We start from the raw sequence: 18,399 nt of genomic DNA, 5'->3' as shown, positions 1-18,399 counted from the left end.
GTCTGTATGTATTTTAAATTTCATTATTATCGTTTGAATTATTGAAATAATGCGCGATATAGTTCACAACTGTGGCCCCTCAGGGTTTGTGATATTTATCGGCATTCTTTTATCAATAAACACGCAAACTTAAATGCGTTAAAAATTCTGTGTAGAGGGTCGCAATTAAATGTTACTATCTCACTTATCAAGATACTGAATCATCCGAGTTTCACATTATACTTATATTAAAAATAGACTTTTTTAGACGTACAATTTATATAACAAATTCATAAATTATTTTACATAATATTTCGCCAAATAATTAAAAAATTTAATGCAATAGAAATCCCCCTTATTGTTTAAAAAGTTTAAGAATATTAATTAAATTTCAAAGAAAGTAATACAAAAATTTACTATTATATATTTTATAATATATTTAATAAGAAATCTTCGCAAAATTATCAGTGAATTATTATTTTCATTAAAAATATATTTAATTTATAATTTTATAACAATCATAGATTGCGCAATAATATTATTTCTATATCCTTGAAAAAATGTATCTATATTTTTATACAATTATATCTAAGTGAGAAAAATGTCTGTCATCATTTATGAAGTGCCATTCATGATTACTTTATCTGATCGAGTTGAAAATTTGTATTGGTTCTCTACAACCGTTACAGGTACTAAGTATACTTTCGGAATTATAATGGAGGGGATGGTCGCCAATCGTGATGTACACGTGACTCGTAGAGCCATATCAACGTAGGGGATGAACAGTTCAACCAGTGCAACCCCTTTCACACGCGTGGCATGCGCGGCCGCGTGAAGTGTGCTTCCACGTGAACTTTGAGAGTATCATTTTTTCCGATAAGATTGTTCGCCAAATAATTCTTTCCAGTGCGATTCTCAAAAAAAAAATAATAAGCGCAAAAAATTGAAATCGTCGCGCAAAAATAATTATTTAAGAGAAAAAAAGCGGTGAAAAATACAATGTCGAAAACATCGAAACGGGGATTAAATTATTTTCGAGTATTGTTTTTAAACAAAGGAGGAATTGAAAATTTTTTTATTTCAAAAACCTGTGCGTTATTACATTGCCAAAAATTTCATTCAACCTGTGATCTATAAGTATTTTTATAAACATGAAATATTTGACGATCTCGTGATTCTTTGTCTTCAGGTAAGTTTACGTATTTTTAATAGCACCTGCTTGATATAAATTTGTGTACTATTATATTATTTAGTAATTATAATATAATACAATAATTAAATACTTAATAAAATCTTACAATATTAATAAAATTTTATCATTATTGTGTTTTATCTTTCTAAGTGTTGGATTTTAAGAAAACAATGATGTCATACTTGATTTCTCGTAAAAAGACATCAAATTATTAAGAAAAAAAAAAACATTTATTTTTTTTAATTATAAAACATAATAATATTTGCAAATCATACATTTAATATCACATATCAAGTATTTAATATAATATGTTAAATTAAAAAATATTTTTCTCTTTATTTATATTTTTTCTTTCGAATAATTTGATATATTATTGTGTCTATCACAATAGTGATTTTAAAATTTGAAAATAATTGTCTTTTTAAAATTGGAAAATAATCCTCTTTTAATATACAATTTTACAAAGGAAATAATCAGAGAAAGAGTTGGAAGGTTAATGACTCTTCTATTCATTTGCAATGAGATATCGGCATTATATATACATGAAGAAATGTCGATGTAGTCGACATATCGACATCCCTCACATGCATTGAAACTTTGCGGCAGCGTGCGCAATATACATGGCGCGAGCGTTCATTTATTTATTATATATTTATAAGCAATTTGATGAAAGTTCACAGTGGATTTTCAATCGCAATCGACGAATATCGATTTCTTGCAAGTATCCAATAATATCGGCATAGCTTACAAATACAGTGAGAAAAAGAAAAAGTTTATCGATCGCTCTAGCATAGACACTGACCGGTAAAAATATATTAGCGACACAGTATGCGCGTGGACAGGTTAAAGCCCATTTCATCGTTAGACAAACAAGACTCTTATTATGGATCTATGTATAGAAGAATCATACTAAATATTCCATTAAATGCCTTACGTCTGCTACATGATAAAATATTTATACAATGCCAAGGCGCAAGACATTGACAGAAAGTATCCATTGTAAATAAGAAGTAGATATAAATTGTACAGAGTGAAATAAATATTCTCGTGTAAAAATTTCTAATTAAAACTTTATATATATTTAATTGCCTTCAATTCTTCTACATCTTCAACTTGTCAAGTTCCGCTTCTTTAATCTCGAGATAATAATTTAATTAATGCATTAAGTTAAAAAAAAGTTAAAAAAGATCAGATATGGAAAAAAAAATTTTTGCTCAAAAAAATTGATACTAAAATGCTCAATAATATGCTTTTATAAATTTCAATATCTTCAATATGTGAAAGAATTTTTATATTACAGTATATATTTAGTTCATTTAAAAAGAAAAAAGATCTGATAAGTTATTTGATGTATAGTAAAATGTACTATCATAAAATTTATCTGCCTACTGAAGCAGATGATATTATGTAGACACAATATTATTCCGTTGTAAAAAAGTAGTCGATGACCCACATTTGCACCTTCGCTTTAACAATAACGCATATATTATTGACACTCGTAAAAAAATCAATCAAAAGTAATAAAATGATTTCATCCATATGAGAATTGCAACATGGGTCATGTTATATAGAGTGTCCCAAAATTAAAGTGTCCCAGAAGTGAATGTAAATATATTTAGCGCGTTGTAAAATTTAATTAAAATGTATTAATATAAATAAGCGCAGAATTTACAATACAATGTTTCAATGCAAATTCATTTAAAATTGTTATTTTGTAATGATTTAATTTATGTAAAAATATTTATAAGACTGAGAGAAGAAAGAAATACTTTATATGTATTGTAATTATAATAATATGTAATTGCTAATAATATTTCCACATTTCCATACTTTATCATGAATCATACTCGTGACGTTGAACAATTGATATACTGTTTTAAGACGCAACAATGAGTATTCGCGACCTCATTTTATGATCATAAAATCGATATGTGTACGATCGTATCAAAATTCGCCATCTTTTTGCTATGAATGTCGATTACGTGCGGATTACAGAGATACATATTAACAATATTGTTTTATATTTAAATAAAAGAATCTTGGAAATTAAAAGTTCGACGTCCTTTAATTCTAAATTCTTTTTTCATCCTCTTTTCTCGAATATTATTATTCAATATAGAATATAAAAAAAAAATTAGGTTTTGCCATTTTTCTCTTTTAGAATGCCCCTCGTAGGAGCATGGTTCAAAGTGTGGATTTATTTTGGGCTCATTTATGGTTGGAGTGAAAGTGCTCGACCGCGTTTTGACACATCTACGGATATGGGATTGGTGTTAGTTCCAGCCGATGCCGAGGTCGATTCCGTAATATTTCGGTTACGCGCCACCGATCAGGACGCAGATTTTCCCCTCGTTTTCGAAATAACTGGTAATTAAGAAAAAAAAAAAAAATCTGTAAATATTAAAAATTATAAAACGCGATTCACGATGAGAATATAAAATATAATAAATTCTGTATTTCGTTCAGCAACAATTACGCCCGTCGTAAGAATCGACAATCTACCGTGTACGCTATACAACAAAGTCTGCCAGGCCAATGTAATCTTAACGAAACGCCTTATGCCTGGACGTCTTCACGATTTTGCAGTCAGGGTTCGAGATACTAAGGGAGACTCAAATTCAATGCAGGCTACCATTTCTGCAACAAATGCTACGACGTCGCGTGATAAAATATTTCCTCACATTCCTTCTTTAATAATGGTACCTGAGGTAATTATTAATGCTTTCTCTAACAACATTAATTAGCGCTGTTATTGTTTTCTCAAGTATAATAAAGTGTAATTAAAAATTAATGCATCTTGTTAAAAGGATACTAAACCAGGCACGGAACTAGATTATCTTCTCGTTCGAGCAAATTCTTGGAGCGGCAAACCTGTTTATATCGAATTATGGGTAAACATTTAACAATTACCTACCCTACATTTATATATTTATGTGATTTACAAGATGTAACGTAAAATGTAAATTTGTTTTAGCAACCGAAAGAACTTTTTACTATTCGACAGCGACAAACACCAACGCAAACGCGCGGAGTTATTACGTTGATAGGTGAATTGGATTTCGAGACGCAATCAATGTATACCCTCACTATTTACGCGACGGTATGAATAATTGGTTTTATGAATAAATACAAAATATAATATTATACTCTAATTTATAAAATATAATATTATATTATAATATAATATTATAATATAATTATCGACATAATATGTTTCTAATTAGGATCCTTACACGGAACCTGGCAAAGACACTAGAAATATCGCAGGCTTAAATATTGTTATCATAGTTCAAGATGTACAAGATGTACCACCAATTTTTACCTTAGCACCACCTTTAACTAGGCTTAATAATTCTGTGCAAACTGTAAGTTAAATATATTATAATTTAATTTACTTTGATGCTAATCGAGCAGATCATAAAAACGATAGATTTTACGATACATTAGGATAGATAAAAAAAATTATATGCTTTTGTGCGAATTATTATTATCTTCTCGTAAGAAAATTAATGCGATATTTCTAAGTCACCCTTATATCATTTCTAGGGAGACGTAATATTACGAGTTCACGCGGAAGATGGAGATAAAGGGGTGCCGCGTGAAATTACATATGGTTTGGTATCCGAAGGCAATCCTTTCATACCATTTTTTAACATCTCGGAAACAACAGGTTAAGTATTCAAGTAATATTATTTTGTATACGCTGACAGAGATTATTTCAAATGTTGAGAAAAATGAAAAAAAAAAAAAAATTATTTTTCAGATATTGATTTAGTCCGTACATTTCTTATTTCTTAATCGTGCGGTCTAATTATGAGATATTACATGAGTCGAACGCGATAAAGGGGTTGAAAAACTTAATAATCGCGCAAATGCAAACTAGAAATATACGTGTAATTAATTTACTCGATGAGTTGAGTCATCGCTAATTCTCTAATCCATTGCACGTCACGCGTTATTTCTCTGACAGTTTCGATCTCGGGAAAAAGTAACGATGGCGTTGATTCATATTCTCTTTTACTATTCAAAGCTGACCTCATTCTGTGAAAAGCACCGGACAATGATTAAGCAGGGAAATTTGTTCAATGTCGATCTTCCATTCCTTGATATCAAAATTATTTGTTCAATGTAGCGTGAAAAAAAAAACACGTATATTGTATAATTTCTACAATTTGTGCATATTTTTTTACAAGAACAGTCTCAAACAAAAATTATTTTATCATACTAAAATTAATCGTATATACAAAAACCTTTAAAAATATACAAATTATAAATTATAGATTTACAGAGATTTATATCGAGATGTAAGTATACTGAAACACGATGTATAAAAATGAAAAACGCGATGTTACGTTCGCTAGACATATAAAAATAAATTTTGTGAAATAGACAAAAATTTATTTAACGCCAGACTGATTTTACGTAAAATTATTAAAAATTTTTTAGTAAGCAACTTACGCATATATTTTCATGTTTGCTCATGCGAGCATATAAATATTGGTGAAAGTCTTGTTATCTATCATCTGATATTTGAAAGATCGGATTTTTTTCATGAAATTCCAAATAATTCAAGCAAGGACGCGAAAAATTGGCGAGCGAAAGACGCTAAAGGTGGTCGGAATAAGTCTGGACAGTCTACGGCCAAGTATCGATCGTTCTTAGGGGTCAGTCTCTGCTTTTCAACTTGCGATGCTTATCATTCCGTGGCAAGGAGCATGCGATACGGTCCTTGCGTGTGCGGGTTCCACCTATATTCAACGATGTATATGTCCATCTATTGCTACCAACGATTTCTTACGTCGATTTCACCAGCACATTATGTAAAATTATTGCCGGTCAGCGTGCGTGTACGATACAAGAATCGAAACGAAGAAATAACAAGGATAAGAGAATTTGCGCGTCTAATATTCATGATGTTTTATTCATATTAAAAATAGTCGAAATAGCGTTCTGCTAGAATGGTTCTCCAAAAAATATCGAATCATCTCGTGTAGAAATATATGTTTTTTTTTTCTTTTTTTTCAAAGAAGAATTTATCAATCATTAACAACCCATATTAATTTTGCAATGTTTAGGTGAGATTATTCTCGCTAAGCCTTTAGAGGAACTCACGCAAATTACTCATGTCGGTGCACCGGTCGTGCTGACCGTGGTAGCTGAGGAAATACGAAGATCTAGAGACGAGCCGCCAGCTCAGGCGACGGTCGTCGAAGTCGGATTCCTTCTTGGAGAACCAGGCAACAGTCCGCCATATTTTGAAAATGATAAGTTGGTACCGAATAATTTTAATAACGAGCACGTAAAAATAAGAGCAATGTTTTTTCGTCAATGCTTGATTTAATTTCTGACAAATAAAACTGCAATTTGTTTCATACTGCCTTTATATATCTTATAAATTATCAACATTATTTTATGCTCTTTTAACGTTTCCAATTATAAGCTAAAAGCCTACACAAAAGCGCTCGTATTATTCATACTGTTTAAAATATAGACAGTTAAATTTTTATCAACAAATTATATTTTGTCGCACTATATGTATATTTATGATATTTATTTATACTTGACGCATATTTTCTTTCTCTATTTATAGCTACATTGCGTCAATACCAGAAAACTTGGAGCCAGGTTCCGTAATAACATTTGCCGAGCAATACTCGACTAAAATTCACGATGAAGATATTGGTAAGGCTGGTGTATTCGCATTAAAGTTGCGGAATAACAATGGTACTTTTGAGATAAATCCGACTGTTGCTGAACGTACGGCAGATTTTATTATCACAGTACGAGACAATACACTCATCGATTACGAGATGTATAAAAGTTTATCCTTTAAGGTGTGTATTTTTAATGTCAAAATAATTATTTAATTAACAATAAAATAATTAATAAATACACAACAACATTGTCTAATTACATTGATATATATTATGCGTGATATAGATCGTTGCTCAAGAGGTTGGTCCAGCGACAAATCTATCAGCAACAGCAGCGGTCGTTATATTTATACAAGATGTTAACGATAATTCGCCGATATTCGACGAAGAATCTTACGAAGTTACATTGTCGGAAAATGTCACCGTTGGAACACGAGTTATTCAAGTAATTTTTATTATTTTCTTTAAATATGAATTCAAACGTTTCTTTTTTTCTAAAATTGCTTTTTATTGAAGTTGGAGGCGTTCTTGGCACAAAGTCAGGGACAACAAAATTTAAAATCTTTCAATTGTATATATATATATATGCATATGCGCGACTGTATTTCAAAATAAGTTGTACTAACCTCACGGTTGCTGCGCCGATGTTTCCTCTTTTGCGGCTTCTTATGGCACTCGCGAATTAATTACGATGGCGCGTGTGCTAATGAATAGATAGGACGATCGCGCGGCACTTTGCACGGCACTCCCGATATTAATCGCACAAAGATGCACAACTTTAAAATGGCGGGAAAACGATGCGAGAAGCTAAACAAACATGGCTGTACGAGAATGTACTAACTATCCGCCGAAAATCGTGCGACCAAAAATGTGCGCTCCATTTGACATTATTTTCGCTTTAAAGTGCAAAATTCTTCGTCCTGTGATTGGCCCATCAAAGCGAAAATAGTTTCAGACAGAGGGCACCACAAGTACAGATCGCGGTACTACATCTATTACTAATCAACTTTCGGTCTAGGGGAATTATCTTACATTATAATATATGATGGATAAATATATGAGTATTAAAATTAAAGAGAAATATTTGTAGAATGTAATATTCAAAGATATGTTACCGCTTTATCGACTATCTTCGCGACCAATCGATGCTATTAATTAAATCGAACAAAATATGCGTTTTAAAAGATTCTTGATTTACAACCGTCGAATCTTTGCGCTACGCAAAGTTGAATGAATATTAAAATTTCCAATGCATAAATCCCGCGAAATATACAGATTATTAATAAGCAATCGATACATTTACTTTTCGTTATTCATCATAAATTATTCGGCAACTCGTGTATTATTCCGCGCTTTCCATCCGATATAGAAGAAATACATACCGTATATCAACAAATACATGCTTCGATAGTCACTGCGATATTCTTACACATTTATCGTGGAAGTAATCAATCGCGAAAACTGATAATCGTAATAATTATACGAAATGATCGCGTTTTGCAAGACAATCTAATAATACACGGAACTTCTCGCACCACTACTTCTCGCTCGAGTGTCGCCGAGCGAATGACACAAGAGAGAGAGACAGAGAGAACATTACCTGAAACATAAACAAAGCGCGGCAATCAAAATATTTTGATTTTCTAATTCAAAAAATATTACGTATATTGTAAAAATTGATTATTTATTATATATTATTACTTTTTCCCAAACTATCACATTCTTAAAAATATAAAATTGTATTGATTTTAATAAATTAATAATTAATTGTGATTTTTTTAAATAATATACGCGCATAAAATTGAGATTATAAATTGTCGTACAAAATTTATTATAATATGTTAATTATTTACATTAATCAAATAAGATTACAATATTTTTACTATAATATTATAATATCAAAGAATTTTATATAAAATAAAATAAATTTTATATTTATCTGTGTGTACAAATGTGTACTATTTCTATATATCTTATCTGTAAATATTAATAAAAATTTATTTAATGTTGTGTTTACTTGACAAAAAGAATCATATTTTTATTAATACACAGGTGCATGCAACTGACAAAGATACCGGTCTCTTTGGCAGCATTAAATACACAGGTATAGCAGGAGAAGGAAGCGACGCCTTCACGATAGACTCTGATACAGGTTTGATTACGGTCACAATGGGATCATCTCTAGATCGCGAAATGGCAGCACAATTGCAATTAACTGTATATGCATGCGACGAGAACGGTAACGGTAACACGGGCGTCGCATCTTTAATAGTGAATTTGCTGGACGTAAATGACAATGCACCGATTTTTGAGAAAAATGCCTACGAATTTACATTAAATTCCGATTTGACAAATTTCACAACACCAGCCATCATAAAAGTAAGCTTTAATTTTTACATTTGGATTATATTGATTTACAATTAGTAGCATATTTTCAATATCAACATTTTTAATATTTTAATATTTCTATAATTTTATTTGATGTGCGCAGGCCACCGACGCCGATGCCGAATATCCAAACAATGAAATTCGTTACGAATTGGTTCATGGAAATTATGAAAATAAATTTTATCTAAATGAGATCACTGGAGAATTGATATTACGTTCGCCTATCACAAAATTTAGACGGAAGAAACAAAGCGTTTACGACAAATCTTCGAAAAAATTATACAAAGAATTTTTTCAATCGGAACACGCTATACGAGGAAATATAACAAAAACAACAGTGTCTCCAGATGCAATAAATGCAACGGAAAATATTCTAAACGAAATCGAATTGAAACATAAAATTAACAAAATAAAGAAATCGAAGAATCGTCGAAGAAGACGAGCGGAAACTGATATTCTATATACTCTAACTGCCAGAGCATACGATCTTGGTAAATATATTTATATAATATATGTATAAATGCAGCTTTTAGAAATAAAAATAAATTGTAAAATAGAATTACAATTTTTATGTAGGCAAGTAGAAAATGTATTCATTTATTTCTTCGATAATATAATGTTTTTAGGCGTACCTCATCTAGCAAGTGAGACAAAGATCTCCATTGTCAGAGGAACTGCCATGGAAGCTCGCATAATGATGTTCGTTGTGCCAGGAGAACACCCAAATTTAACGAGGACGGCTGAAACATTAGCTACTATCACAGGTGGACGAATTACCATACTGGACACACGTCCTTATGTGCCGGATAATAAATCAGGCGTTACAGACAATGCTGTATCAATGAAGGAAGGAAAAAGGTTGATAACGGATCATAAAATCTTCTGATTTTTTAAAAATCCCTTCTGCTAAAAATAGAATCTTTAAATTAGCATTGAATGCTTTATTAATCGATCATAAATCTCTTATATTTTTACTCTGTTTCACTACTCTGCTGCCAGAACAATCGTGATAGCTCGTGTCGAGCAAACCGAAGTCGGCACACCCCTCGTAGATGTAGAAAAAATTCGCAATACATTAGCTGCAAATGGGGTGGGAATTATTGGCGGCACAGGCACTACCAACGTATCTATAACGTACAACGAGGAAACTACCATGAAACTGCCAATCGATGGGGTAATTCACAAAGGGGGAGATAATACGCGGACCTACGCAAACAAAACGATCACTAACGTTCATGAGGAAGTAGTGAGTAAACATTAATTAAACTATATTCGTTTCAATCTCATCGTGCTTATTTTTTTTATTTTATTTATCTCGATTTCACTTTGTAAAATATTGTTGAGCAGATTTTTATCATGCGAATCATATTTTTTTTCTACTTTTGTTGGCAATCTTCGATTTTAGAGAAATGAGAGATCAGAGTTCCTTTTCAGACTGTGTATAAAGCGGAGAATAAATTGCTTTTTTGGCTGCTGATTATTCTGGGCCTGCTGATGTTATTGGCAATTGCAGCGCTTATTATCTGTTGCATCTGTCCGGGTTGTCCATTTTATATGGCACCTAGAAAACGCAGAATATACTCATCGGAAAAGCTTATCACTCGATCTAATGGTCGACCAAAACGGCATCGGAAACCAATGGCTACAATCGAGAGTATAATTATCACTACACAATTATATTAATTTGAAACGCTTAAATAGTAAATACTTCTTTCAAGACAGTTTTTGCAATTAATCCTCTAATTGCATACAATTCTATTTAACGCATACTATGTAATTTATAAAATCATCGCTTTTTTTATTATAAAAGATATTTTAGCTTATTTAAAAATTAAATAAAATACATATAAATATGCAGTTACATCGAATGGAAGAAAGCAAGCTTGGAGCGCAGATCCGACTCGAAGAAACTGGCAATTTAATCGTCGAAATGCTAAGAATGGTGGCTTGGCATCGCTCCCTGGTGATGTCGTGTATATTTCGGAGCGTCCTCCCATTGATCAAGCAAATGTAGAGTCATTAAGGCTACGTGATGGCCAAACCCATGATCCTTCGAGAAAGAGAAGAATCGAGGAGCAGGAGAGAATGTATGTGGGAGATATCGAGGAAAAGAAAATTAGAGATTACGATGCTGCAGACGCGGATTCTTTACAACGACATGAAATCGAAGGTGGTTCGGACATTCTGCATCAAGCTTACAGACAAAGGTAGATAGAACGTGTCATATTAATCGATAGCATATTTCGCGATAATTTTTAATAATCTAAACGAGATTGAAGTTTTTTTGTACAACAAAATTAAATAAAAAAAATATGACGCATTTTTTTATATATGTCTCTTTTAAATCAAAAAATTGCAAATATGGCATTAACATTGTCAGATTTTTATATAGTAAATCTGACTTATTTAAATAGAACTTTATATAAAGATTTTATATATTATTAATACATATATATATATATATATATATATAATTATTATTATTAAAATCAAATTAATTTTCATTAAAAATGTTTACTCTTTTTCTTAAAACATTCATAAAAATTTATAAAACATTATTCTTTTATAAATCTTTCAAGACTTCTCTTCTAATTAAAATAAAAGATTAGTAATATCAAGATTATATATTCCCTTTTTGAATTACATTACAGATACGTTGATCCTGAATCAAATAATGAGCCGGTGGTAAGAGAGCAACATTTTTACCGCGAAGGGAACGCAGAGGTATTACAGTTAGTAACGCGAGGACAAGTAGAAGATACAAGTCAACATCATTATCCGACGACTTTTATAGTGGACGGCAAAGATGTACTTTTGCAGCGGTTTATGCAGGATCAGAAAACACGGCAAGAACTATTAATGCAGGAATCCGAGATGCTACGCACGGTCGAGTCTCATCAACATCCGAGAAATTTATATCAACATAAGCAGGAGATACTTCTTCTACCAGAAGAATTGGATGTTAAGCGTCGACGAGCAGAAGAATTAGATTCCAACGTTCAAAAATTAGCGATGGATGATGGATATGCGGCGCAGAAGATGGACCTGGAATCACAAATGCGAGAGGTTCATCGTCAAGAGATCTCGATGAACATGCCCGGCATATCGGATAAAACATCAGTCCCCAAGGAGCAAACGGTGCAATCTGCAACGATGCAATCGTACGCGTTTCATGATCTGGAACTGGCGAGACAGAACGTCTTGCTGACGCGATTACTTTTGGAAAAAGAATCTAGATATGCTGGTGGCATTCCTATGGACGCCGTGAGTTATTTAGAAACTCAAAGTCTTCCTGGACAAGCGGTCATTGCCACACAGACCGAAAGAACCGCAGCGACTCAAACAGAACGACATATACGAAGCAGAAGTGACAATGATGAATCCGACGAAGATACTCGAAACCGAAAAAAGATAAAGTCAAAGAAACGCTACGGTGAGGAAAAATTGAAGAGAACGCGAACCTTATGGATGAAGTCGCCTATCGAGGAAGAGGAAAGCCCATGCTTCGATAAACGGTTGAACATCTTGAGAAAGAAAGTAAAAGAAGTAAAAGAGGGACGAAAGGCATCCTTACAGCCTGAAGTACTGCAGGAAATATCGGATTCTCTTGACGAGAATGGAAGCACTTGTCGTGAAAGAGAAGAAAAGTCGATGGAAACTTGTCAACAGCCTATCGAACAGTCCAGCATCGCATATAAATTGTTACGTAAAGAGAAAAGTGGCTCCTCTTCGTCTATAGAAGTAGATAAACAAGATAAGAAAACTTTGGACGAAAAACAAATGGAGAGCTTGTCATCGGCAGAATTAAGTGTCGATAATAGAAAATATATCCAAGAAACGATGGAGAAAAAGAGTTCGAAAAAAGAAAGCAAATTAAAAAAACAAAAAAAGATAGAATCCGTGATAAAGCCTAGTTTTCGGATTTTAGAGAAAGAAATCACGATGTTGACGAAAAAACTAAACAAACTCGCCGATAAAAAGGTACAGGAAACCACAAGGGACGAAAGTACGAGTCAAGAAAAATCGAGGACATCGAAAGACTTCAAGAAAGATCTACGTACATCGAAGAAAATAGATGATTCAAAGAAACGCAAACAGTCTGAAGCTTCTCCAGGTATAGCGAAAGAGGCAAAGACTGAAAAATTTATTTATCATCAACCACAGATTATGAGTCCCGGCAGTACCGAATACGAAGATCCGTTTGAAAAACCGATGAAATCAAAATCGGAATTTCGTCAAAAAGTTGCGAAGCACAAACAAACAAGTAGCCATATGAGAGCAAAAAAACAGACGCAGAAAGAACGTAAAAAACAAATCGCACAACAGGATCGGGAGCCCGAAAAACGCAAAGATGCCGCGAGTAAAGAAAGCAGCAGATCAAGCATTGAGAAGACTGCTAAATTATTATCGCGTAGGCATAAGTTAGCAGCCATTGGCCGTAGAAAACATGTTTCGGAAGAACCCAGCACGAATACAAATTCCGATCGAATAAACGGTAAAAAGGATCTGTTTGTCAGTCGCGATTCTGACAAGAGAAGCGCAGATTCTTCAGAGATTTCGTCGAATCACGCGGATCAGCAAAAACCGAAACAGAAATTAGATCATGTGAGCGAGAGATTCTCCGATGATTTTGTAACAGAATCGCAAAGAAAAGATGCCGATCGGCAAACTGCCGATTTTCATTCAACGATGGATATAAGCACACATAAAAAAGACATTACAAGCGATAAAAAAGACATCAAAGGAATACAATTTTCAGACGATTTTACAGTCGAAACACAGAAAAAAGACATGGAACATGAAATGAAAACTGCTATTGAAAGTGAGATTGAGCAAAGTGCATTTGGTTTCGATAATGGCAAAGATCATGTAACGTTGAAAGAAACCGTCGAAGATATTTTATTTTTTCAAGATCTAAAATATACACAACCAGAGATAACATTAGACACTGGAAAGAAAGGAGAATTTGAAACGTCTGTAATAGAAGATTTAGATGACAGCAAAAAAAAGACGATGCCTTTAGATTCTCCTATCTTAGAAACGTTAAAAGAGCATCAAATACAAAAACCGTCATCGCATATTGATAAAAGTGATATCGAAGACAAAATAGCTTACGTGTCGAAAAAGCATGAGAGAGAAACAGAGAAAGCTTTACATGAAACCGGAAAAGAAATGTTAGAAAAAGAAAAAATTAAATTAGATGATACACCTGAATTAAAAACGTTAGAAGATGTCGAAAAAACTATGAAGAAAGAAATAGATATACCGGAACAATATGTAAAAAGCTCGGAAATGTCGAATGATGTGATGGAGCATCACGTCGAACAAATAGAAGAATATAAGAAGGACGAATTGTGTAGCGACACTATCGCATCATTATCAAAAATGGAAAAAGATTTAAAAGACGTTAAAGATGTTACGCACTTATTATATGCAAAAGAAGGAGACAAAACTACTGTACATAAATCTGAAAGTGATCAAAAAGAGGAATTAAGTCACGAGTCTATGAAAGAACATAGTGAAGAGGAAATGCCTGCAACAAAAATTACAATAGATACTAAACAAGATGATGAAGAAATGATAAAAAAATTAGTATCGAAAGAGGACGAAGAGGATTCGTCACGTAAAATTAAAAGTGACGAAAAAATGAAAATGACAAAGTCAGATACCGATGAATATCAAAATGTTATTGAAAAACCGGAAGAGATTCCAAAAGAATATGTGACTCAAGATTTAGAAAAAATGCAGAAAGACGGAGAATCAATAACTGAAACATTTGAAAAATCATTCGATATTAGGCAATCATCTAAAGATGATTCTGTAAATTTAACTGACATTCATCACGCGTTTTCAATCGATGATAAAACATTAAAATATATTGACGATACTAGTCAAGAAGATGATTTAAGTCAATCTGAATCTGGTGAAATAACACATGTTGTAAAGGAAGATATCGATACAGACAAATTGAAGCGCTTTGATGATCTCAATGCAAAGACAGAGGTTGAGAGCCAAAAAACTGAAGAAGAATCGCATATGACTTCTCAAGAAATATCCAAAGTGCAAGAAATAAAATTAGAAAAAACGATTGAATCTGCGAAAGAAAAAGAAGAATTATTTCTCGAACAATATAAAGAAAAAGAGGAAGAAACATCTTTAGTAAAGGAAATACCGGATGAAGAAGTAGAAAAGATACTTGATAAAGAACTATCTACTGATCAATTACCGAAAGATATAGATCTAGAAAAGTCAACTATCAGTGAATCAGAAAAATTGGATAAATTTGCGACAGTTGCTGAGAATATAGACGTTGCAGAACAACGAGGCAATGGAGAGCACCAAACAGACGTAAGCGTTCCAATTTTTAGAAGCTTTATTGATGATACAATCGATGTTTCGGAGGAGAGCGACTCATCCAGTGATATTTCCAGGAAAACAACGCTGACCATGAGACCCTATGATACTCCACGTCATCGGCAAAGGTGGCAGCAACAAGAAAGCCTTGAAATAGCGGGTATGCCTGAAATAAAAACTTTTAAAGACGGAGAAGATGCAAGAATAGAAATGGAAACGGAAGAGGATACAGGCAGCAACGTGTCGCTCGATGAAATTGAAAATGTAGAAGATTCGATCGCGATTGAAGCAACGATTAATGAATCACAGGCAGATATAGAGAGCATTACTACATCCGAAAAAATCTCTTTCAACGGTGAAAAAATTTTATCCGTATATGATTTGAAAAAAGTAAATGAGATTAAAAAGGACAGGGATTTTGAATCAAAATTTGAAGAATCAGAAGCTAATATAAAATCGGATATAACAGATTTATTGACAACAATTCAAGATAAAGTTCTCTCAATTGTAAGCGCTAAAGAATTAAATGACACGTTAAAAGAACATGTTAAGGATGAAATCGTTCCAATAACAAAAGAGGATGGAAAATGTAAAAGTGAGATAGCCACACCTCTTAAGAAGATTGAAAAAGTTTTCGAACCTATGCAACAAAATGACAAAAGTGAAATTAGATCGCCTTCAAAACAAGTTGAGCAAATAGATCTTACAGAAGATAGAAAAAAAATCTTAGAGAAAGATACCAAAGTAAAGAAAACGAGAATAAAAAATTCTCTGGACAAAATCAAAACTGAAGACATCGGGGTAGACAAAATAAAAAGTAAAGATAGTAAAAGCGGCACTTCGGAAAAGCATGATGGAAAAACGGAGCTTTTCGAAAACTCTGCGAAGAAAAAAAAGAAATCTGAGCGACTAAAGATGCTCTCACTCGGTGAGAGAAAAGGCGTTCTCGACGAAAAGTCAAAAGAAAAGGGTACGCCAAGTCATTCTCATCGATCTCGTAAATCCATTGATGGCGATTCAGAAAAGAAATTTAGAGACGGCGAATCGCAGAACCAATCATCGCGAGGCGAAGAGGAGCATCCGCAAAAACAAGCGTTGCCTAAATCAAAATTCAAGAAGGACAAGAAATCTACAATTCCCCCGAAAACTAGAGAGATCGACGCGAGTAAAACGCAATCGAAATACATGGCTTGGTATAATAAAAAACGCGACGAGACTGAGAAGAAGAGATTGGAAAAGAAGACGGCGGAAGATGAGGAACAGTTACCACGTTGGGTAAGTAGAGGCTTGAAACAAACAGCGAAGCAAAAAGAGAAGCAAAGTATAGAACACAAGACTCCAGAAGTGACGCCTCGTACGAGACGCAAGATCAAGCCTTTAGTAAACGTCGAATCCGAGCAGTTGAAAGCTATCGTGCGTCAAGGACGGCGGTTAAGAAAAGCCGAGGGTAATCTTGAGGAAGATCCGCCGATCCAGATATTCGCCAGAACACCGCCGATTTCTACAGACACCCAGCATCGTTTGCTGCAACACTCGGAATATAAATACGAGAGGGTACCGCCGCCCTTCTACCTTCATCCCCCCCCGCCAGCGCCGCATCCATCGCCGCAACCGTCACCGGAGAGATCTCTCGAAATACATCCATCTACATCGCAATATGAGCAATCCGAGGAGCTACATTCGGAGAGCATTGTTGCACCGTTCCCAAGTGGCACTCGTCTACGTCATCAACAGCTCCTCGAAAAGAAAAGCGTTTTCGATATTGCGTACAGTGAAGCCGCGCCATCGCAACTCCGATCCGACAGCGCAACTCCACCGTCTTAACTTTTTTGGATTTTTAGATTAATTATTTCTTTTATACAAAAAAATATATATATGTAATTTATAATTATTTATTTGATAAATGTTATATACAGAATTATTTCAATGTATCTTTAATCGCACAATTATGTCGATTAAAATAAAATATTTATCTATATGCATACATCTATAGGCCATAGGCAATCAGAATATAGCAAAATCATGTATATATATTTTCTAGCATCGTCTTACTATTTTTGACATTATTTTTTACTTCTTTAGTAAATTCAAAAACTTTTAATATGAACAATACTTACCATGATTATTTAATATCATGACAAAAATAACCGTCATAATCGTCTCTAATATAGAGATTTAACTAAGATGTATAAAATATTTCCTGCAAAGAACAAGAGAAATATATACATAATTGTTCGTAGCATAGTATAGTTTGTTTATGTTACTGCCAATAAATAATGATATCAATTTATCTTTAAGTAAAATGCAACATGAATTGCAGCGACTAATTTTATATGTTATTATCCCAGTATAATAATGTTTATATAATATATCAATCTTTGTAAATATATAGATATATAAAAATATGTATTCTATGTAATTAATATCCTTCTATTAATTTCGCTTTTTTTGTTTCTTGATAATTTAAAATACAAACTAGAGAAAGAGTATTCAACTTTTTTCGCGGCTTATAATTAGTAATTTTTATTTCGTATTCGGATATATTTAAAGTATTTTCAAATTCAATATAAAATTCAAAATAAAATTTGCATAAATTTCTCTATAAGATTGCCAATAAAATAAATTTAAAAAAAAAAAAACAAATTTTTTTAAAGAAAATAATTTTCAATGGACTACAAAAAGAACGTAGCTGCATAATTTAGAAAATTAAATATTAATTTATAAAAATCGGTTCGCATAATTCTTTCAGACTAACATTATTTAATAAAAATTTCTACTATTTAAATAAATGTGTATATGAGATATATTGTCGACGCCACTGACATTGCAATA

The 18,399-nt window shown here is 32.8% G+C and overlaps 2 protein-coding genes across 8 annotated transcripts in view; one reads left to right on the top strand and one right to left on the bottom strand.

Moving 5' to 3' along the window:
- The window catches only part of LOC126851232 (EGFR adapter protein-like), an 87,618-nt gene extending 79,242 nt beyond the window's left edge, over positions 1-8,376 (bottom strand). For 4 of the 7 annotated variants that reach the window (XM_050594960.1, XM_050594968.1, XM_050594961.1 and 1 more), the window contains exon 1: positions 7,452-8,376. The gene's annotated coding sequence lies outside the window, so the exon portion shown is untranslated. The remainder of the gene's footprint in view (positions 1-7,451) is intronic. The other 3 variants (XM_050594962.1, XM_050594963.1, XM_050594964.1) reach the window with 3 other exon arrangements.
- Positions 745-18,373, top strand: LOC126850970 (cadherin-86C). Its single transcript, XM_050594461.1, has 17 exons — positions 745-1,168; positions 3,333-3,538; positions 3,638-3,879; positions 3,979-4,062; positions 4,146-4,271; positions 4,396-4,536; positions 4,718-4,841; positions 6,247-6,439; positions 6,762-7,005; positions 7,112-7,270; positions 8,878-9,204; positions 9,317-9,704; positions 9,840-10,071; positions 10,213-10,459; positions 10,648-10,867; positions 11,072-11,420; positions 11,865-18,373. Exons 2-17 carry the CDS (start codon positions 3,334-3,336, stop codon positions 17,389-17,391), a joined length of 8,808 nt encoding a protein of 2,935 aa, XP_050450418.1. The 5' UTR covers positions 745-1,168; position 3,333; the 3' UTR covers positions 17,392-18,373.
- The last annotated feature ends 26 nt before the right edge of the window (positions 18,374-18,399 follow it).

The sequence above is a fragment of the Cataglyphis hispanica genome, chromosome 7, assembly GCF_021464435.1.
Source record: "Cataglyphis hispanica isolate Lineage 1 chromosome 7, ULB_Chis1_1.0, whole genome shotgun sequence".
Lineage (NCBI taxonomy): Eukaryota > Metazoa > Arthropoda > Insecta > Hymenoptera > Formicidae > Cataglyphis > Cataglyphis hispanica.
This window is presented reverse-complemented; position numbering and strand designations above follow the sequence as displayed.

What these genes read in the sequence shown, in the direction of transcription:
- LOC126850970 (XM_050594461.1), top strand. Translation starts at nt 3,334, where the DNA reads ATGCCCCTCGTAGGAGCATGGTTCAAAGTGTGGATTTATTTTGGGCTC. An exon ending in CCCTCACTATTTACGCGACG is followed by an intron (nt 4,272 to 4,395) that starts GTATGAATAATT and finishes GTTTCTAATTAG; the next exon opens with GATCCTTACACGGAACCTGG. An exon ending in TGCCAGAGCATACGATCTTG is followed by an intron (nt 9,705 to 9,839) that starts GTAAATATATTT and finishes TAATGTTTTTAG; the next exon opens with GCGTACCTCATCTAGCAAGT.